General features: G+C 46.8%; 1 protein-coding gene across 1 annotated transcript; it reads right to left on the bottom strand.

Annotated features, from left to right (window-relative positions):
* Window positions 1-6,105: 6,105 nt before the first annotated feature.
* Window positions 6,106-23,328, bottom strand: DCAF10 (DDB1 and CUL4 associated factor 10). Its single transcript, XM_074856742.1, has 7 exons — window positions 22,994-23,328; window positions 18,909-19,022; window positions 12,793-12,990; window positions 12,230-12,432; window positions 11,327-11,449; window positions 10,004-10,149; window positions 6,106-7,816 (listed from the first exon to the last, which is right to left on the bottom strand). The coding sequence occupies exons 1-7, from the start codon at window positions 23,275-23,277 to the stop codon at window positions 7,448-7,450; spliced, it is 1,437 nt and encodes a 478-aa protein (XP_074712843.1). The 5' UTR covers window positions 23,278-23,328; the 3' UTR covers window positions 6,106-7,447.
* Window positions 23,329-23,348: the final 20 nt, after the last annotated feature.

Here is a 23,348-nt window from a genome sequence, read left to right as displayed (position 1 = left end):
GATGTTCTCGCTGTCTCTAATGTTGGGAAACCTGAAGTGTTGAGGGTAAGAGTGCAACATGAGCCTGGCACTAATCGGGGATTGGTGTTACTGTAGCAAAAAGTTGTAATGGTGGCCTGGTGCTGTCTCTGCTTACATGGGGCGGCTCGAGGGCTCGTGGCTGCAGCTCTGTCACAGCAGAGCCATGCTCAGGTATTGTCTTTGCCTTTAACCAACAGTTTTACTGCTCCATCAGAGGAACTGTACAAATTATGGGTCTTCTGTGTGTAAGAGGGCAGATAACCAGTGCGGCGCGGAGGGGGGGGGGGGGGTTGTCCGGGGAGGTTACTGTGTGATGCGGCACAGAGCCCAGGCATTGCGATGGACTCGCCTCTGCGCAGGCCGTTCTCAGCCTTGCTGAGCCCCATGGCGCCACCTCAGCCACCATCCCCGGGTGAGCTGAGCCACCAGCCCAGCCCCAGCTCATCACAGCGTCTCATCTCCTGCAGGCAGGGCTGCTGTGGGCAGCGCACAGGGAGAGGGCTCAGAGAAGACCTGGGCCGCCCCTGGGCCAGGCTGGAGCAGGATCCCCGCTCTGCTGCTGCGTCTCACAGCCGCTTTGCCACCAGACCAGGACCTTGCCCCGAGCGCCAGAGGGGCCACGCTGCAGTTGCTGTGTTCAGAAACGGGCAGCTGGGACTGACAGTGAGGTTGGACCAACCTCTGCGGCAGAATGTTAAAAATGATTTGCTGGTGCCTCGACGGCTCTTCCTGGTGGGCTGCAGGGATCATTTCAACCTGAAGGGACAGGGAGTTCCCCCAACAGTAACTGGGTACCGCCAAGAGAAAGACCGATAGAGCTAGACTTTGAGTCGTGACTGCTCAAAGGAGGGCAGCGCTGTGAAATACTGCTCTGTGGGGTTTGAGGCGTATTTCTATTGCAGAGACCTTGTATACCTGTTTTATGCTAATCAGGTAATCAAGCTTGGCCAGTTCTTGGCTGTTTGCAGCTGGGGGTGGGGTGGAGAGAACGCAGGCCTTTGCATGGGTAAGAAAACAAACACAAAGGCAACAGCTCTGGGCAGCTCTGAGAAGATGGTGGGGGTGGAAGAGGCTCCAGCAACAGCTGTGAGAAACAAATGTCAGGTCAGTCGGGCTGTGACAGGCTGGTCAGGCTTTTCCCATAGAAACTAATGCCATCACAGCTCTAACAATGCAGGACAGCCTTCCCCTCATTTATTACAGTGTGTAATGAGGGGGAAAGAGAAAGCCATGAGCGCTGACAAGCCCAAGCAGCGTTTTTGCAGTGTTAAGGTAGGTAAACTGGATATACAGCACGTTATTTTTGGGCAGGGCACAGTTTAACTGGTGGTCTGTATCTAACAGGGCTGTTGTATGGGTAAAAGGTTCAGAATCAAATTTTGACTCATCATCTCATTTTCAGGAAAACTTGATAGAAAAGCATTACAGCTGGGTCTGTGACGCACAAGCTCGGGAACTGCAGCAGCAGCTTACAGCAAAGCCTGGGCAACAAAGTGTGCTCATTACCTCAGCTGCTTCGCTTGTATTCCTCTGCTCGCTCTTTAAGCCCCACTGTCTGTTGTTCCTGCGTGTGGTGTTCCTCGCTTACAGGAAACAACAGCTGACAACCCCAGGACAGGCACAGCACATGCAGCGCCCCGACCCGTCCAGCCTGACACCCCCCTGTCCCTCGGGCGATGCAGATGCAGAACTTGGGGTTTGCACAGATGCTGTTGTCACCGTGACATCAGTGGCTTCACAGGAGCCCAAACCTCTGCAGGGGGAAGCGCCGAGGGGGTGGCGTCATTCCTGGCACTGGCCACCATCCACCCGCAGCCCTGGACACCAGTGCCCACGGCAGAGCCCCCAGCAGAGCCCGCGGGATCCTTCCCCGTTTCAGGCCATGGCCTGGGGGCAGGCAGGTCCCTGCACACCACTGCGGGAACAGCAGCGCTGCCTCCAAGGGTTTGCCGTTTGAAAAAAAGGAGTTCCTACCCCACAGATACCATCTCAGGCAGTGGAATGGTTAATTACACTTAGTTTGTAATTATCAGACTGGCCCCAACCAAGGTCCTGCTCTCTAGGCCTCCGGGGTGAGCTGTTCCCTGGCCCAGGCAGGCTGGGCCACAGGACAGAGCGAGAGCGGGGGAACGGTGGAGGGAGAGACCCTGTACAGCGGTCGTTCTGCTCCGAGAACTGCTTTTTTTTTTTTCTGTTAGTTGAGAGGGAGTAGACAGGAACCAGTGAGCATTACAGAACACAGCTCAGTGTAAGATAAATACATTAAAATAGATTTTAATTAATTGAATTATTAAATGTTTAATTTATTATGCAAGCAAGAGAAACTGTCCACAAATAGTAAGTTACTGTACGGCTGTAAGTACAATATTTTCAGAGCAGTTCTGACACTACCTATGCGGTATTAAAAGGCTACAATCTTTACTATGAAATCTCAGGTATTTCAAAATAGTCTACATGCACAATTTGTTCTTGTATTAAAAACCTTATATTTAACTGAAGATACTTAGTGCTTAAGAAAATGCACCTTTGACTAAGATCAGGAAATGAGAAGTTTCTTTTTCCTGCAGGACAAAAATATTATGGGCTGTTGACTTTTTCCTTTTACTCCAACTTTTTATAATCTTGTAAACTAGATTTTTTTAAAAGGTCTCATTTGGCAAGTGTATTTCTTTTTTTCTAAGAGTTCACATTTTGTAGAGCAACAGACCCATGTTTAACGGTATCAAGACCTTCTCCACATCAGTGTTACCCAAATTAAAAATACCCACACCACCAACAAACAAAAACCCCCCACCAAAATCAACCAACCAACCCACCCGCCCCCCAGCCCCCAGAAAAACCTGATGTTTACATTCCAGTTCTGGTAGTAGGCAATCAAACCAAGAGTGCAAACGAACGTGTGTCTGTCTGTCTCTACCACTGTGCTTTTCTTCCTATCCCCAATAGTTCTGTTTGGAGGTCACATTTTTCCCTGAACTACCCATGTTTGACAAGTGGACTGATGCCCCGTGGCTGTGTATATACTGAAACACACACACACCCCACACAGAAGGTACATACACATGAATGTCCTCGTACAGTCCCAGTAATAGTTTCTCTCCCCACAAACAGACGACTAACAGCGCTGCAGTGATTTAAAGACCGACCTAATGGAATACTCAGAAGATGAATTTACTCCCACAACATACAGTCACTGGACTATTACAAGAGGATTACTAGCTTCAAACACTAGTTTGGTTCCTGTAGACACTGCTATACGTTGACATTCCTACGGAGATCTGAATTAGGCAGTTTATCTGCTTCTGCTGATCAGCCATGCTGTGAATGGAGGAATTCTTTTACTACAGAAGTTAATGAATATGAAATCATGCATTTAAAATCATACGGCATGCTTTACAATCAAACGGAGAGCTTTATCTTCAGTAGAAATACCGTGACATTTATCAAGTGATGCAACACTTGAGTGGTCAAAAGTAAACCAGATTAAAGAAACCTCTGGTATAAGCCACTACCACACTTTGCTGTTAGCGCAGTTTTCATCTGCCATTTGAAACATTTTCTTATATTTGTTTCAGACAGCGTGTAGGTTCTGGAAGGTTAAAAATTCATCCTTTGAAACATAACAGTAAGATAAACTTTTTTTTTTTTTTTTTACTAGCTAGAAATAATCCAAAGCTCACCAACAAATTACTTCATTAATTCAATAAGGCAAGGTTATATTATTCAAAAAGACATCTGAAAATCACTCCTTCCACCAAGATGCAACTGCAAGGCCTATCAGTTATAAACTATTGATTAGTGTTTCAGTAAGCATTATGTGAACTTCACAGGTAAAACAGATTAACTCTCATTGACAATTTCCAAAGTATTGAAACAAGTAATCAAATGATCAAAATCTGAGATTACCTACTCATTCAAACTTACTACAAATGCAATCGGAAGAACTAAGAAACATTTCTACAGCGTACATGGACAGAATCCATCCTCGTATCTATCTGCTGGATGTGCTACAAAAGCATCAGCGTTGTCACCGAACGCCGTGCCCTGGTCACGTCCCAGCATCAGTCCTGACCACGCCTCTCAGTGGCCGTGGCTGCCAGGGCTGGGCCAGGCCAGGCCCCCCACCGCTCCTGGTGCTGTGCCTTGCAGGTGGTGTCTAGGGGTGGTGATGTGTGTCGCTTTGGAGTAATAGTTCTTTATACAGAAAAGTTAAGTCTCCAATGTTTCAGCACAATACTCTTATAAAAAACAGCGTATCATGAGGTAGAATTAAAAAAGTAACACTCAGTGCATATTAACAGGCATAGAAAGAATTAAAAGTCACAAGCAATCTACCAGCTCAAGGAACTTCTGAGAGGAAGAACCAAAACAGCCATGAAAACAAGCAAGCAAACAGCCAAGAGCTGCTTTGATTTCATGGGTGCTTCTTCACCTCTGAAACGAACACCGTTCGAGCCTGTGAGAACGGTAAGATTTCTTCAACATGTTACCTGTAGTCCCTTTAATGGTGTTTAGGAAAACATGAAGTGAGACAACAGCAGCCTAGGAGTGGGGAGAGCGAGCGCTCAGGGAAAAACCCATCATGGTCCAGCGTGGGGACAGGGGCAGAACCACCAGGCCACAACTTTTCACTGAGGGGAGCGCAGAGAAATGCAAATGTTCAGACAGTCACACTGCATTCTGTTTCAAAATACTTCAGGAACAGGAAACTAAGCACTTAATGTCCAGAACACAGAATCCAAGTTCTGCCACATGCTGCTACCAGTTTGGGTTCTTTTTGTTTTGGGGTTTTTCAGCCCCCCACACAGCTTGGCCAATTAACAACTCCTTGTACCTCAAGTTTTCTTCAATTCCACTGCTCTAAGTCACACAAGAGGGAGGTCCCCCTGACCTGTTTCTAACAAACCAACAGATCCAGGCTGCCCCAGAAGCAGGTTCAGGCTCACGGGCTGTTACACGCAGACAAAAGCAGCCGGGTGCCAGTGAAGTGATGTACGTCTAACTGGTCTCAGATACATTTGCATATTTTGTTCATTCAGTCACTAACTAGAGCCCATTTTTCATGGTTTGGCCAATTAACATAAAGTGAAAAAATACATTTTTATGAATTGTGTTCCTTGCACACAGTTTCAAAAGCATTCAAAAGGTACAAGTGTTTGAACTTAAGAGTCAGTTTTAAAAAACAGGGCATCCCTCTTCATTTACGATTTCATCAATCTACTTTGAGTTCAAGACAATAGTTTCAGCAACAAAAGGAACTGCTCGGAAGATGCGCTACAGAACATCTCAACCTCTGAGTTGCTATCTGAGAAGATTATGGGCATTTATGTGGATTTAAAGTTCATATTTACTTAAGAAATTATTATTCCTCCTCCAGCTAGGATGATATTCTACTGAGACACCATCACCAAATAATTCTTTTAAAACCCACAAGAACAGAAAGTTTAGGACTTTTACCAGACAGTAGGAAGTCTGTCAGCTGCGCATACCTGACTACTTGAATGCAGTCCTTTAGCAGTCAGTTGCTAGAGATGATGAAAACCCAGTGCAGGAGTAATTAACTAGTCCTCAGATTACCAAATACCCAATATTGAAGGCTCTGTGTTACTAAAGAAATTCTCCAAAAGAAAAAATGTAAGGTTTTTTTTCCTCATAATGCAGACGAGCCTGAAGTTTCAATGACTTCTCCACCAACACCCAGAGTATGTTACCTACACAAATTCAAAACTACAAGAGGATCATCAGGCTTACATACTTCCAGCTCTCATCTTCACAGATGTCTTCTTTTTGCCCAAACACGTACCTTGCAAAAGGCTTTGTAAGAATCAACTTTGAAAAAGCACGCTCTGTCAAGCCAGAGACAGTGAATCTGGACACCAAAATATCACAGTTGCTTTTAAGTAAAGTTTCCTGCTGAGTTAGGTGTGTGACTGGTCAGCAAAGCCTTAGCAAAATACTAAAGAAAAAAGTGATCTTGAAACATGTAAGTGATGAGAATATTATAAACTGATATGGACGCATGAGACTGAGATAACTGCACATTTACAAGGTTAGCCGTATTAACTTGAGGGGTAGAACTCGGCATTCATACTTCATATGTGATTTAATGGTGAACATGAACATTTTTCACATCTTATGATAAGCTCAGTCAAATCCAAGTAGATCTTACTGTAGACAGGCATGCTTTTAATCTGCTCCCAAACTGACAGTACCTGTGACAAAAGGCTTATCTGGTGATACTGCGACACGCCCTAGACAAATTCCTCTCACAGCAACTGTGCAGGCAAGGTGTGGAAAACAGTCAGGTGGGAAATAGCCTTAACACCAGCAGATGGTCTGCCCTGCTAAGTGTCAATTGCGGCATGAAGGTTCATGTCACTGATGCAGAAAGCTCCCTACAACAGAAACCTGGAGGCTGAGGAGTCAAAGCTGCCCGAGAGAGGCCAACCAAGGAACCTCCCTTGTACAAAACACCCAGTTCATCTGCAGTGGTGACAGGGCAGGGTCTCCTCCCATTCAACGCCCGCTTTTTCCTTTTGAGGAAAAAATGCAGCTACATCTCCATCCAGCATCTCTTCCTTCTGGCAATAAACACAATATATGTAGTCACAGAAAACCAGATGTTTTAACATTTCTTTAACATTTGCCCAGGGAGGTGGTGGAGTCCCCATCCCTGGAAGTGTTTAAGAGTAGGGTTGACATAGCACTTAGGGATATGGTGTAGTTGCGAACTGTCAGTGCTAGGTTAGTGGTTGGACTGGATGATCTTCAAGGTCCTTTCCAACCTAGATGATTCTGTGATTCTGTGAACTGCAGCAAAACATTACACAAAATTTACTCATTTTTCTAGCCAATCACAACCAACCAAATTAATATACAAATGAAAACAGAATTTTCTTTTCTTTTTGTGACAGTAACTAATTGTGTTAGTTATGTAGAAGAGCAGCTCATTATCTACTCATCACCATACAGCAATTCCAGCAACACAAAGGCCACAGAAGCGTACATGAGGAAGTCCAGCTCCTCTGGGACAAGGAGGTGTCGTACCCAGGGAGCCTGGGCGAGCTGTGGCTGAACTGCTACCCTCGCCCCCTCCACAGTTGTTTCAAACTGCCCACTTCCAAGCTGCACTGAAGGAAATTATCAACACGCATGGTACAAACAAACCAGAACAATGACTCAATGGCACGGGATCAGCAGGAGCAGAGGTCTGCCTGGAAGGCTGCGAACACAGCGTGTGGCAGCAGAGCGGCGGATGCAGGATGGGGACACGGAGAGCGCCGGGCTGGAAACCTTCCACCGCCGTGTTCGGAGATCAGAGTAACTATGACCTTATCTGCATCTAGAAATCTCAGAAAGAACACACTTCAACTAAACTGAAGTAAAACCCACAAACATCTGGAGGTCCTGCTGATGCAAGATGTGCCTAGAACTTTGGCTGATACAGAGAAACACGTCCGCTAAGGCACCCCGAGGCAATCTGACAGTGTGTTGGAGAAAACTTGGTTGTCAGTACCACGTCGTTGTGAGAGTAGAGGGAACGGATTTCTTTCAGGGGACTGGCTTCTTTGGGCAAACAGTCAACAAGTTCACTGCAGTGTGCATCGAACCCCAGCAAGCGGATCCCAAAGCCATGGGGGGATGAAATCATCCGGCCATCGGGACTGAAACAAAGTTCTTTGATGTAACCCCGGCCCACGTTGGCTTCTTCAATGCAATGAGTCAATCGCAGGGAACAACGAGGAGAGACAGGGCGCACAGGGGCTCCTTCCTGGAATTCATAGACACAAGTCCACTGAAGGGAGAGACAGAGAAAGAAACATTGAAAGAAAAGCAAAACACTGCAAATACTCCTCCCCTCCCGCTGCATGTTAAGTGAGCAACACAGGAATGACCAATGCTATCACTCATCTGCTCTGAGATAAGCATCTGCTACGCAACACTGAAAACAGGCCGGTTCCTCGGCATCTCCTCCGCCTTCAACTGTCTGAGCAAGACAGCTGTCTAGCATCAAAGCTGCTTTTTTAATTAAATGGATGCTATATAATCTTTTAAATCTAGTTTTTATCTGGAAAGAGCAAAGCCTAATCCTTTGGTCAGACATCTGCTCCGATTTAGTAAACATTTAAATTAAAACTACAATAAAGTAGAATTCATCCTACTGTAATTTACAACTGACCACTGGCACTTTGTGCCCTTAACTTCAAAAGGAAAGAGATCATGAAATAAGAAAGAAATAGATTTTTGAAGGAATGCTATGAACAGATCTACAGCCAGCTTGTTATTTGTGAGACAGCCAGGGATTTTCATGTGTAATCTAATTATCTGATCTCAAACCAAATGCAAAAACAGCTCTATGGCAAAGTTTCTATAGTGTTGAAAGATTCCATTTCAGTCACAAGAGGAAACAAGCATTCTTAGTTCTGTTCCATATATTCTACTGAAATAAACACAAAGGGAACAATACTAATGAAGATTAATAGGACAGAGTAAGGAAGACACTAGGACTATGGAAACTGTAACTAGGTCAATCATCAGTATCAACCCAATATAATACTGTATTTTCAAAAAATTGTGTCGTACAGCAGCTTGATTATAAATTTACAGAACCAGCTTTAAAATTTTAACAAATCTGCTAAACTTCCATTCAGTCCTCTACACATCTGTAAGAGGTTACCATTACAAAGGTGGCTTTCTTAAAAACAAACAAATAAATTAAAAAACAAAACCCAAAACCCCAAACCAACCCCAATTTACATCAGCTGTCAAATTAACTGAACTGTTTATTATTGGTCAAGTATTCAAAGAATTCTTTGTGGGTTTGGAAAGCAAACAAATATAAAACCTCTATGTCTTGAAAACAGAGTGGTCTGCACAACTGTCACAGTACTAATTTTGAAATAACCCTAGAAAAAAACAGTGTTTGCAAGAGGACCATGTGGTGTTCTGAAGGCTCTGGCTGGGCTTTACTTTGTAAGTGAACTTGAGTTAACCTGGAAGTTACTCCCAGACACAACCTGCTGGCTCTTGCTTTCTGTATACAGTTCATGAAGAAGTGTTTTCATTATTTCTGAGCACACTACAGACCCCTTGTTTGTCTTAAAACAGGGTCCCAGTGCCATATAGCAGCTATTGTGTGACACTTCACCAACAAAATCTGGGGAAACATAATCTAGCACTGGCCTTAGAGTCTGCCTTTACTTCTTTAAAGCAGTATTTAGGGGAGTGAAATCTGCAAATTGCAGATGAGCCGTAGCTGGTCTTACAACTTCATATTTCAAGTAAAGGCTTGAAATGGATTCTGCCAGGAGGATCTGACACCCGCTTTGTATTTCAGTCGTACTGTTTCAGGATGAGAGCTGAGGCCAAGGCACCTGACGTTACACAAACATCCCTGGAGTTCATCGCATTCAGACCTGTGGTCTGGCCGTTTTAAGCAGATGCAGAAACATGCCACAAGGTTTTTTTCCCTGGAGTGTAGGAGCAGCCTCTGGAAAGCGCTCACCAGCACAGCAGGAGCACTTCGTCCCTGGAGCACCACTGGAGGTCAAAGCATCCCCAAGGCACTGAAGGAATTCAGAGGAGCTTCTCTGCTCAACTTAAACCATGTTCACCACTATACAACTCTCTAATCCCCTGACTTTTCCAGGTTCATGCCTCCTATATTTTGGCAGGTACATATTTTTAAGTCATGTATTTAGCAGCACAACTACCATTTCAAAAGTTTTAGTAGGGCTGTGAACTATAAAATGTATTCTGTGAGAGAGCTGGGCCACAGGAGCACTGAATGTGGGATACAAAGTCATATGAGGTCATTAAAAAAACAGTTTCATAATCTTAGTGCAAAATTAATGCATTTGTAAGCAGAAAAAACTAACTTATTCAAAGGCAAATTTAACCCCTAACAAGGAAACTTCAGTATAGTTGTATGATCAATAGATCTTACTGAACATATTTTAAAAAAAGCCCGTATTTGTTTTACCTCCTGGTCATCTGTATTACTTGAGCACCGAAGAAGCGTAGCCCACCCTTTTGGATGTAGCTGTAGTGATGTAATGCAGTTGCCTCGATCTCTCTCTCCAGGAACCTCTGGTGTTAAGACCTCCAAACTATTCCTAGGTGATCCACCTAGAAGAGGAAGTCAGCTGTTAAGTCTCAATGAAGTCTATACGTTGACCTTCACCTCTCTCATCAGTCTAATGCTGAAACTAGGTCAAATGTGACACTTCCATCTGACTGCTAGGACAGACTGCACCTTCACGGGAGATAAATCAAGAGAGAGGTTACATGAACAACAGACGCAAATACCAGTGGGCTCAGTCCTGATTTCAAATAGCTTCTTTTTTGAAATTTGCCTTCCAAGACCTGCATTAAATCACCTCATATTGTGAACAAAGTCAGAGTTAACTTTCCACACATATGCTCTTCATTATCATTAAAGCAAAGTTTAGAGTGTGTTGTTTTTCTTTGTAGGGACTGACAGTTCTCAAACTTGTATGATGTCCTTTCCAAATTCCTTCCAAACTCTGCTCAGCTTTATGCAGCTTGCCTCCCTTCTCCCCCTCAGCACTTGACAGCTTTCCACAGGTAAATCACACCCTGGCATTCAGATAAGCCTCCTCCTTTCATAAGTATATCTGAAGATCTCACAACCATGAGCAGCTAAAATTTAACATATTTCTTTTAAATTGCACATGATTCACAAAGTATCTACCAATCTGCCAAGTTCACACTGACTCTCTGGAAGTGTATCCCAGATCCAGACGAAGCCTGCTAACAGGATCATCAGTCTTCATGGCTCTGTAGTTTGGTAGGACTTGGTTCATAATCAGAACTTCACAAAACACTCTGCCCACATTTAAGACCTGTTTGCATATTCTCTTTCCATGCTATTGACTCCTCCTGGAGAAACTGCAGATATATATTCTTGTCGTTAACAAAAACAAAAGGCAAAACATAACTATGTTCTGCTCTGGGTTTTTTTTCTTTCTTCCCCCTAAAGGTCATTCACACAAACTTTATTCAAGGAAAAAGCACAACAAAAAGGGAGCACCTCTACCTAACAACACTAATGTACTAAGATAAAGATCTTATTGCTGTTATCAGGCTTCTTGGGAAAAAAATTATTAGATCCCCAGACTTTGGTGTGTAATAGTATTTTATTGCTTTGACAGAAGTCATGGCAACACTATTTTTTTAAAGGTGAGAGACAAAACTGCGGTTTTTTGCTATTTTTGCTATGACCTCTTCTGGGTACAATGAGTCAAAGTCCATCATTTTTTAATTTTTTAACATCTTTTCCTACCTTCTCTCTGGGAGGAGCGTGACAGGTGTTTCTCAGACAGCGGCCCCGAATCATTCTGGTGACAGGGTGAACCAACTGCTCGAGGACCAGACGAACCTGATGAGGAACCTGACGACGTTATGTCTGCAAACAGCATCAGACAGGTGAACACAACAGGGAAGCACAGAGCACTCACTATGCACGGCCCTCACTTAACCCTCCTTAGAAGTGTTAAGTGTAAGGGATCTTGTTAAGAAAACACTTCTCAAAGCTCAGTTTATAGTCCAAAAGTACCATCCTGTTTGTGTCTCAAAATAAACTGGCAGCACAACAAACTACTGGGAATAAGAGGCATGCTGCATCCCTTCCTTCTGATGCACTGTCACTGCTAAAGGCTGGGGTATGAATTTCCCCCCAGGACACTCCCTTTCTATTCTGACACCCCACATGGCAGTTTCTGGGTTTGCTCTGATACTGCCGCCAAGCAGGAGGAAGCAAGCGGTGACATTTCAGAGCACGTGACTCCTCCAGCTCTGCTGTCAAGAGCAACCACAGCACTACACAACAGCCACTCATAGCTGCCGGAGCTCACACACAGGCAGCCCACTCAACACGGGTTAAGTTTCCTGTATTACAGGACCAAGGACAGTAGATAAACCTGGAGACTGTCAGTCCAAGGGGACAAAATTCCACAGGTACTATATCCTGTGGTGCTGAAGTCACCCTAGACACTTCACCCGAGTCAGAACATACCACTCAGCAGTACAGACGTGTGTGATCCCTGAAACGCAGAGCAGCTGCCATGCCGAAGAGCTCCTCGGCAGGATCCTTCCATCTCCACCTCTGCCTGCCTCTGCTAGCTAACAGTATTCCATAAAACACCTCTAACACAGAAGCGGCCACAGACTTTCCACAAGCATTCACCTGAGCTTGATGTAGTCCTCCTAGCTCTTAAAATTGGGTAGCTGCCAACCTCTAAAGACTTGTTTAGGTCAAGGTCATGCAAAATGAGAAGGTATCCAGAGGAGGTTGAGATCAACATTTTGGAACAATCTGGCGTCAGCCTCATTCGCATAAGAAAACGGGTGTGAAAAAACTTCTTGTGGGGACATCCATCTTCTGTGCACCTGGACAGTGAAAAAAGCACAGGAAATGGCTGCAATGAGCTTTGACTCAAGTCCCTAATAAATGTCCAAAAGAGTCCAAGATGTGCTAAGCATCCTTGTTCGTCTTATCCTACTTAAATCAGATTTTAATGAAATGCCAGAAGTCACATTTTCATGCTACTACAACGAAGACAGAACTTCTTCAAAAAGTAAGAACTACATTTTGGCAGGTCCACAAGAAAAGCTCTCTTTTTAGTTACTGGACTATTACCATATAAAGACGATGCGAGTTCTGGATAAGGGCTGTTAAACTATCACAGTATTTAAGAATGCACTATAGCCCCATTCTAGAAACGTAACAGCACAGACACAGCCACATACCTGTTTGTGTCCCAGATGATCACATTTCCATCAAACCCGGATGTTACTAATAATCTCGTATTGGTATCGTACTCGATGTTCTTAACCCAGCTGGTGTGACCATGCAAAGTGCACACTTTTGTGTTCAGCTTTCTCAAATCCCAAAGTGCTATTGTAGTGTCATCAGAACAAGTCGCAAACAGACGATTATCTAGAAACCTGAAAATGGGAGAGAAATACTGTGGCTGCTTAGTGCCTTTTCTAATTTAAATATTCTTAATTGGGAATTTAAGCTAACACAGAAATACACAGAGTGGCCACACAAAAAAATTAACATGCAGCAGAGTATTGGCCAATAAAACAGTTCCATTAAAAAACAGTACTGTTGGAATATGAACCAGTAGTACATCTGTAGCAACAAACTAGTAATTCCACAGAAGTATAGCAAGAGGTTTTTTGGGGTTGGTTTTTTTTTTAATGAATCATGTAAAGGTCACACAACAACCAAACCACCAGTGGAACAAATGCTCACAGAATCCCTGTGGTAACTAAATCTGTTACCCATCTGGACAACGCTCAGCTCTAAACTTACCAAGTCTTTGTAAGACACAAACGTCCTAGGACTGGTCAGCTTTTACACCACTGGCACGACACGCCTACCAACGGGTTTGGCAGTCCCTGCAACACAAGTCTGCTAGCCTAGATTGTTTGTAATTTCTGCCTTTCATCTTCCCCATTTTTGCCAGACCCTTTTGCTACGACGGACAGACAGCACCAGGAGGCACAGCAATTCTATCATTTCAGACTACACAAGGTTCTACCAGCTTGTAATTAATTAAGCCCATGCTGCTCTTTACTCTCTTAATTTCTACTCACATATCCACCCTTCTTCTTCCTCTACTGCTCTGTAAATCTTCCCCTCTTCCCCACCACAAACAGACATTTCCTGCACTCAAAGGAGGTTTCTAAAATGAAGGTCACTTTTGCTGTCCCTGCTGGAAGCCCCCTCCTGCCCCGTACGGTGCACAACCCGCTAGCTGAGCCGAAACATGCAGTGTCTGGCCTCCTCTCGCTCACACCCAGGCCCCTCCACAAGGCCCAACCTGGCTCCGTACCACTTGTGGCTCTGACTGAAGGCTCCTGCCAGATCCTGACCCCGCTGGCAGAGGCAGAGCACAGCGCTTGCCTGCAGTAGCCCATTGGCGGGGACCCGCTTCCCAAAGCGCCCGGCACAGGCAGCGGCGGGGCACGCAGGAAGCGCTCAGTGCCGGGCGGTGCCGGGATTACCGGGGTCTGTGAGAGGGATCTGCAGGGGCCCTTCCCAACTAGACCTCCTGCCCTCTGCGAGGCGGACGCAGCTCAGCACAGACGCCTGGCCTCACCCCAGCACGCTGAAAGCTGCCCCGTGGTTTTACAGGACATACGACAGCACTTCTCTGACACGATTTAACCCAGCGGATTAAGTGCACGGCTTGCTTTACTAACAGGGGCTCACACTAGACACGGTATTGCTATCTTGGAAACACGTACTAGATTTAAATCTCAACGCCGCCACTGTCTGCACGTCTCTCTAGACCCTTAATTTCGTTCCACCTTTGCCCACTTTGGAGCCCATCCAGCTCCACAAAGCCCCAGGGGCACTGCCCGTTGCAACCGCGGGGCCAGGAGGAGCCACACAGACCTCCAGCATCAGGAAGGCTTTGGACCACCAGGACAGTCTCAGCAGGCTCCCTCAAAGAGCCAGAGGCTTTTGCTCCCATGTTCCTGCCTTTCCTCCCCCACAGTACAGTTCATGGGTCTGAGGCAGGCACAGGAAGCTGGTCTTTTCCAACGCACAAAAGCAGGTACACACATCAAAGAACAAGTGCAGAGCACTGCTCAGGATGGAATTTCAGATTGTCTTTGGAAGTAGCAGCTGCACAAGCAGCACAGGCTGCCCAAACGTATGGACTCCTTCGATACAGATGTGAATTTGAGATTGGAGCAGTTTGAGTCTGAATCACAGTATAATGTGAAATGGCACCACAAGCACAGTGCTCCACATGCACAGTGCGTGCGCTGCACTCAGCACATCTGGCGTTCCTGCTTCCTTAACAGATGACAGGCTCGTCAATAACGTCATGTTGAGAGACAGTGAGAAAGTGGAAAAGATTATGGGTCATACGAGTTGGATTACAAACTGATCAGGCCAAGTACTTGGCCTGTTCCAGTGGCAATTTTTTATCATGATAATCTCTGGTCTTCAGCCAAAATTCAATGTATATATCACTCCTGCCTAAAGTAGTATGAGGCAGCTTGACCACCTCAAGTGATTACAGGAGGAAAGAACACCCGATGTAAAAACACTCCACCAGACAAGGGGGCTGGAATCAGCACTAAACAGGCATAGCTAGGTAGTAAATTGAATAAATTGAGTCTAGAGGTTACTGAAGCAAATTAAAGACTTTTCAAAAACACCAAGTGAAGACAAGACTTTGAAAGCATATTTAGACAAGTCATTTGGTTCCCTGAGAAAATCACTGGATAAAACTATTCAGTTTGCATTACACAGATCAAAGTTTATCACACTCCATTCCCAGTGCAATTTATGCATGCCCTTACTTTCAGAAAGGCAAAGCATACTGTTTTATGTTTGGAATTCATGCCTGATGAAGGCATTTAGAAACAAAAGCCCTACCTGACATAGAAGGGAAAATAAAACCTATTCGAAAAACACCAGATGTAGCTGCACATGAATACTAAGGCAAGAATGATCTGCGCAGAGACATGTGGTAGGTTACCCCTAGAAACAGCATTTTCTCTTTTAGCCTTAGAACCAGGCTATATCATGCAAAAATAGCAACAACTCCAATGAAAAATAACTAACTACAATGGGAAGAATCCAACATTTCAGATTTTCAGGGCAAAAGTAAAACAGAGTATACCACTTGCCTATGTAAATCCATTATTTCCCTGTATCTTGGATGCTACACCCACCACAAACAGCTTTGAGGAGAAACAGACAGAGATATACAAATGGTATTGAACAGGTTTCATGCAGGGAAAGGCCTAGCAGACTAAGATCCACTTGAAAAACATCTAATTGAAGGTGCATATGACTCAGGCATACAAACCAACTGACACGGAGGAAGTAAACAGAGGTTAATTGTTCCTTGTGTTGCTGCTTGAGAAAACAAAAAAAAAAGCTAGGCGGCCTCAAACTAAGCCTGCAGGTTTTAAAACCACTATTAAATACTCCTTGAAACACATCTGTGCCATGGAGCTCAGCCACGGGAGAGTTTTAAGTAAGCTCAAGATTCAGGTGGAAAAAAACGTCTGCTTCAGATGATTAGACACAAATCCCCAGTGACTGGGAGGTTACTGGGAGATCTCCCAAGACCTCTGCCTGCTTCCCTGTTCACACAGACCTCTGAGGCACCTGCTAGAGGGCACAGCAGTAATGGTATTTATTTTTGGTGCTTATTACAAGGAATTTCTGTAGTGCTGTAGTTCCTGGAGTCCTGCTCATTAAGCAGAAACAATACCCCAGGTAATGCTGTACTAACCATGTATTACAGAACATAGTTAAGTTCCTTGCAACGAAATTTGTCACAACAAACAAAGGGGGACGTGCAGGAAAACAGAAAAAATGCCAATATCCTACAAAGACAAAATAAAGCTTTAAGAAGCATTTTGACAAAAAGCAGAAAGTTTACATGTTGCTAGGAAGGACCTTAGAAGGACCTGTACTTAACAGCAGATCTGACAGTCATCTGTTGGAGGTAATACTGGTATTTTTATGTAAATCAAACTACTCAGAGAAAAGATGTTTAAGGACCAAGAACAGACACACAAAGCCTCACAGACAGTCAAAGTGGAAAGAAAGGGGATCCTTTGAATAAGAGAAGAGAGTGGCAGGAAGTTTCAATGCTGTTCTCAACCAAGGAATGAGATACATTTTCAAGACCAGAACAGCTGACTGCAACAGAGACAGCCACAGGCCAAAGAGCCTGCAACAGAACACTCTTTGTAAAACACGGCCCAGACTAACTCACTTGAAACCCCAGCAAGAGCTGTCTGAATGTAAGGATCAGATACTGAATTAGGCATCTATAAAAATCTAAGTAAATCCAGTTTGCCTCTGCCTTCTGGTACCTTGAGAACATGGCTTTATTTCTCACCTAGCTTTATCTAAAAACCAAGCATGTTTAAAGGACAACCACTGGCATGCAAGACATGAAAAGCTGTATTTCCTTACAGAAAAGCGTGTTCAACGTCTCTTCTGTTCACGTCAGCTAGCCCCAGCTTTTACTTTAGCTTTTCTGAAAGACATCCAACTGATGTAAAACTTCGCTCTCTTCTAAACAGACAGGCAGCTTGTGAAAAACATCAATCTACCTGAAGAACGTGTGAAGACAGTGGCACCCCACGTTTTATTGATCTCTTTTGAAAGGAAACACTCAAGATTGCTTCTACAGTTCTCCTGGGGTTTCTGTTGGATTTGAGTGTGGTGGGTTTTGGTAGCGGGGGAGGGGGCTACCCCTGTGAGAAGCTTCTGGAAGCTCCCCCAGCTCCAAGTCAGAGCCGCCTCTGGGCAAGGCCGAGCCGATCAGCGACGGTGGCTGCACCTCTAAGATAACGTATTTAAGAAGGGGAACCTGGGAAGAGGAGTGGGAGTTGTGACGGAGACACCTCTGCAAACACCAAGGTCAGTGGAAGAAGCGGGGGGAGCTGTGCCGGAGCAAAGCCCCCTCAGCCCGTGGGGCGAGGGCAGGCTGTCCCTGCGCCCATGAAGGGCACCGGGGGGGGCAGATGCTCTCCTGCAGCCCAGGGAGGGCCCCACGCTGGAGTAGTTTGGGAGGAGCTGCAGCCCGTGGGAAGGACTCGTGTCAGAGAAGTTCATGGAGGGCTGTCTGCTGTGGGAGGGAGCCCACGCTGGAGCAGGGGAGGAGTGTGAGGAGTCCTCCCCTGAGGAGGAAGGAGCGGTGGGACTGACCACAACCCCCATCCCATGCCCCCCTGCGGGGGAGGAGGGAGAGAAATAGGGAGCAAAGCTGAGCCTGGGAAGAAGGGAGGGGTGGGGGAAGGTGTTTTTAAGATGTGGTTGTATTTCTCACTGTCATACTCTGATTTGATTGGTAAAGTGTTATTGTTAGTGTTTAAATTAAATTGATGTTCTTTTTCTTCCCCTTAGGAGTCTGTCTTTTCTCCATGACCATAATGGGTGAGCCATCCCTCTCTGTCCGTACCTCAGCTCTGGAGCCTTTTATTTTATTTCCTCCTTCCCATTCCTAAGAGGGAAGGAGGGAGTGAGCGGCTCCATGGTGCTCAGTTGCCTTCTGGACTCAAACCACAACAGGGTTTTTTGGTTTGGGCTTAGTTTTTTGGGGGTTTTTTTATTTGTTTTGAGAATCTGAGTGAAGAGAGGCCACGATACTGTCCACAAGTTCAGAAAGTGTCTTAAGTTCATATGTCAAAGTCTATCCTCAGACCCAAAACAGCTAAAAATAATAGAATTTAAAAGGAAAAACATCACATGACAAAAATACTGATGATTTAGGTTCCTGCGCTTGCTGTTTCCCACTTCATCCCAAGAAACAGGCAATGGATTTAAACCATAAGGACTGAGTTTAAGTTGAATTGCAGAAGACATTTCACTTTCACAGCTCTTCTGTATCATACCTGTATTTAAAGCAGTCAATCTTTGTTTGGAAGTTTCTATGCAACTTGGCAATTACTCTTACAATTCAAAATACAAGCCATACTCCTATAAATACCTGATCTTGCTATTGTCTCAGACTTGCACTTCAAATATAAATCACACACTACTCATTACGCTGATTTACTGTGTTCATTCAGGACACTCCAAAGGCCAGTTAAAACAGGTTATAATACCTTAACACCCTTCCCCTCCCATAACCTGCAGCCTCTCCATCAACAAAGCCACCTGCCAGCATTATATACGGCCCCACCACTTCCAGACTCCTCCTCTTCCCCTCTCCAGCCTTTCACCACCTCCCATGCCAAAGAGAAGGAAAATGGCACAAAGCAAACTGCAGTCTAATGTCTTCACAAAACCCACTCTCTACAAGAAAGTGCGTAATACAAACTTATAAGAAAAGCATTTACGGTAAGACAAAGTATTCCTTCTGACCTACCTGATGTTATTCACACAGTCTTCATGAGCTTCAGAGAGGGTTTTGATGTGCTTTGAAGATATTGGGTCAAAAAGCAGTACTTCAGTCTGTTCACAAGCAACAGTCAACACTGATCTGCAGGGGGGCAGAGCAAAGCAGAAACATCTGTGTTCAGTAAAAGAAATGACACATGAGCACACCCAGCTAACCCCCATTCCCCAGACCAACAGAACAGCTTTACCGTTACTTAGCCTGGCTTTCTGTTTACATCACACAGGATCTGCAGCAGTGCTGATATTTTTTTATTGCCTGCTTGCAGATGCCTATGCTCAAGCACCTGATACACAAAACATGTAGAAGAAAATAGCACGTTGTTTTACTCTGGAGAAGTTAACTTCTCTAACTCCTTTCTGAGAGACCACGACTCTTCTCCTGCCTGGCTGGTGGCACAATTAATGCACAGCTGGTGCACTCACTGGAGAGACCACACGATCTTTTAAGTCACTTGGGTTTTTTTAACATGCAAGGTGGTTGCTTTATAACAGCTGCATACTTCACAGATCCAGTGATGGCATTATTTAAATCACTCAGTTAAGTGTATTTACATCAGTGATTTTTTCAGAAGTTACTTGAGGGTGATCTGTCCCATCACTGTAGTGTGGTGCATGAACTCAGTGGTTCCTACCCGGGAAAAAAGTAGAACCAGGCTCTGGCATGAAGCCCCCTGCTTTGTTCATGTGAGGAAATTTGCTTAATGTTGCAGGAAAAAGGAAGAAAAGACAACAGCACCCCAGAGTAAGTGGAAAGGCATCCACTCTGAAATTCTACTACAGATTTCCCATATGACTGTGCCCATGTCACGGTCTCCCTCTGTCCATTCACTGGCAACACTTTCTGCGGGGTTCCGAGACATTGTAGTTGCTTTCCAGGGCGTCAGATGACCGGCTGAGGAGCTCTGCAAAACACAAGGGCCTCACAGAGGCCACTCGGAGCAAGGAAGCGCCGCCTGTGCTGAGCGCTGGCAGGCTGCTCACCTGTGGGCACCAGTCCGCGGCAAGGCACCTTCGGACAGCTTACAGGCACTGTACTAACCCTCCTGCAAGAGGACGGCACATGGGGACAACCCCCCTCCCTTATCAACCATGACAATATTCCCCAAGACCTTCACAGATGTACCCCAGCCTCACCCTCTTCCTAACAGGCAGCGGGTGCCGAAGTGCAACCCCCAGCTTCTGCAGGGTGAAGACACACTGTTTCCTCACCTCCCCCCATGGCTACTTAGTTTGGCATCCAGCCCTACAGGGCACAAAGATGACACACTGCGCATTCAGGAGCAGGACTTTAAACCACACTCTAAAGGATAACACCTTCCCCAATAATCCGGCTACTCAAGCAGCTCTGCTGACTGCCTGCACTTTTCTACATCAGAATAGCATGAAGCCAGTAAATGCTAAGGCAGAAATAAGACTGATACAAAGGTTTATTTAAATACCTAACCTTTCTGCAGCTGACCCATTTTTTCACTAAAACCTTATATTATAAAGTTTAAATTTAAAGTTTTACTTTCTAAATCAGCAAGAAGTCACTAAATTGCTATCAGACATCACATGCTATTAACTGCAAAGAAAAAGAGTTCTCTGACAAAAGGTTTCTGAGTAACAGTCATGTTGTTATGGAAGTGATGGTCCAAGGCAGCAATAGCAAGGCACTGGCACCAGTCTAAACTGGGCATTGGCAGAGACTCAGCCTGGGAACATGGCTGATTGTTATTCATGTTTTTTGAGATTAATTTCACAACAGACTCGAAAGCCGGCTACTGCTACTACGCTGAGGACACAGAAAAGTCTGGGGCAAGATCTAGTATCTTACTGTATCACCTAATTTGCTTGCCAAAACCAGCACAAACTCCAAGAACTACCATTCCAAGTATGCTACCCACTTTAAAAAAAGAACTTTTTCTTCCCCACATGAAGACCTCCCTGTACCCATTTACAGCTTTTCTTGGAAGGGAAAAAAAAAAAAATAATCAAAGGCCTTGTCCAGGATACACATTATTTGTGAATGAGATCTCTGCAGAGTTCATAGGGGTCCCAACAAGCACAGAAAAGCTCCGCTGTCCACAGCCAGGGCAGGCTGTCCAGCTCCGCACCGGCCTCTCCCGGGATTTCAGCATTCACCGGGTTTGTGTATGTTGAAAAGGTCTGACTGAGTACAATGAGGCGACAGCAGAGTCTGGCCTGCTAGATTAGCAAAGCTGGCCTCCAGGAAAGCTCAGAAGTTCCCCCAACACTGCCAGAACTCTGACCAGTACAGCAGCATGACAGCAAGAGGGCAGCATGTCCCAGCGACTCCCGCTCTGCTCAGGGAGCCCCCGAGGAGCAGCTCCCCACGGGCTGCCCAGACCTCACCCACCGCACACACAGCCCTGAGGCCAGGTCCCTGCTGGTGCCCCAGAACGGCACTGTGTGGGGCCAGAAGCTGGCAGAAGGGGCGAGGAACAGGGATGCAGCATCACTAACTGTGGTCAGTTCCCTTGAGAGAGGCTGCAGAGAGACCACAAGTCTCCACCACACAGGATAGGTCTGGCCGGCGTGGGTCAGGGCAGGTCTGTGACTGCTCTAAGCTGAGCCTAACCAGCAGAAGTGAGCAAGGTTTGGGTTGTCTCGTTTGGTATTAAGGCAACCGAGGTTCAGTGCTGTGGTCCCAACCTACGACCAACACCACCCGTGGTCCGCTGGGCCAAGCACTGCTGCCCCAGGAAACACGAGGCCAGTGGACGCTCCCTCCGACACGAGAACCTCTCTGCTGGGCTCGTTTTCAGAGAGGGAAGGTCTGTGGTTTAGCTCACTGTGCAGCCTCACAAGCACCAGCCTCAAGGGAGGTTGGAGGAATACAGAATTACACCTTTTGCCGGAAACTTGTACAAATAATCTTAAACTGCAGCCCGGTTATACTGCTATCACAGTGACATGTCTACGCCGGCGCAGAACAATCCCACAGGGCCCCTTCACAGCACTGCATACGGCAGAGAGGACCCTGTGCCCCGGGAACCTTAAGCACACTTGGCCGGGGTCTACAAGAGAAATTACCAAAGAATGGTTTTCATGGCCTCTGGAGCTCAACTTTGTCCTCTTCAAAAAACGGAGGAACAAAGGAGGAGTTGAAACTTGATTCTACAGCACAACCACAGCAAAATCGTCATGAGTTCAGATGTTCACAAAACCAGAACTCTGTTCTGATGAAAGCTCACTGAAAACAGAAAAGCTGATTAGACATCAAGGGCAACGAGATTTCAATTTGACTATCCAAACTTGAGACCACCCAGGGCTGCAGGGTCTGTCCGCCAAGAAGGCTCCACCTACAAGCACACTATAATATACAAATACACAGATAACCCCGAATCGAATTCACTCGGGTTTAAGGTGGTATCGGGACTTCTTTAATCCTGCCGCTCGCTTTTGTCCACACGGTTACACAAGGGCACTGCCGCACACCTCTCAACTCACCCGGCCGTGCAGACCCACAAAATTCACAGAACGACACATGAATAAGTAAGTAAGTATCGCGTTTCAAAGAGGAGCTCGGCTCTCGGAGGACACCTGACATCAACGCCTTCTACCAGCCGAAGAAGCGGCTCCTGCACCGCGTTCCCAGCCCCGTGCCCCAGCGCATCGCGCCCCCCCCGCCGCCGCGGGAAGCGCCGAACGGAGCCGAGCGCGCTCGGGCAGCGGGGGAGAAATCCGCCGGGTCCGGGGGAGCCCGCTCCGCCGCTGCCCGGGAGTCGAACGCCCCTGGGGGGGTCACACCGCGGCGGGGCGGGACCCGCGGCCCCGTCTGACCCGCGTTCAGCCCCGGGACTCCCCGCCACGGGCGCGCCGCGCCCTTTACGAAAGCGGCCCCCAAGCAGCAGAGAGCGGCGGGGCGGGGTAGGGGGTGTGTCAGCGGCCTCGCCGGGCTGAAGGCGGCCGGGCCCGGCTCCCGCTGACCGGGGCACCCCGCGGCCGGCATGGCCCAGCCGGGAGCTCCGCGGCGGCGGGGCGGGGTGGGGTGGGGGTGGGGGGGCGGGGGGGCGGTGCCGGGAGCGGGGGTCGGCGCGCAGCCCCTACCCGTCGGGCGAGTACTCGAGGTTGAAGACGGCGCCGTGCGTGCGGGTGCTGAGGTACACCGAGTCGGCGGGCTGGATGGAGCCGTAAAGCCCGGTCATGGCGCGGAACGTGTCCCGCGCCGGGTCCACGGCGGCGCTGCGGCCCAGGCAGCGCCCGCGCAGCCACCCGAAGAGGCCGCTCCCCGGCAGCACCCTCGGGGAGCCGGGCGCTGGCTCCATGCCGCCGGCTGAGCCGAGCCCGGGCGCGGCGGGGCCGGTCCCGGCCCGAGGGGCCTTCGCGCTCATGGCGCGCCGGGCCCGGGCACCGCCGGGCCGCGCCTCCGCCCGCCGCCCTGCCCCGCGCCTGCGCCCGCCGC

Source organism: Strix uralensis, chromosome Z (genome assembly GCF_047716275.1).
Source record: "Strix uralensis isolate ZFMK-TIS-50842 chromosome Z, bStrUra1, whole genome shotgun sequence".
Lineage (NCBI taxonomy): Eukaryota > Metazoa > Chordata > Aves > Strigiformes > Strigidae > Strix > Strix uralensis.
This window is presented reverse-complemented; position numbering and strand designations above follow the sequence as displayed.

Bases quoted from the DNA above. Each gene is read 5' to 3' on its own strand.
- DCAF10 (XM_074856742.1), bottom strand. From the start codon at position 23,277: ATGAGCGCGAAGGCCCCTCGGGCCGGGACCGGCCCCGCCGCGCCCGGG. The intron at 19,023-22,993 runs GTAGGGGCTGCG...GCCCCCCTGCAG, and splicing joins CTCGAGTACTCGCCCGACGG to ATCAGTGTTGACTGTTGCTT. The intron at 12,991-18,908 runs GTAGGTCAGAAG...TCCCATTTTCAG, and splicing joins GACTGTGTGAATAACATCAG to GTTTCTAGATAATCGTCTGT.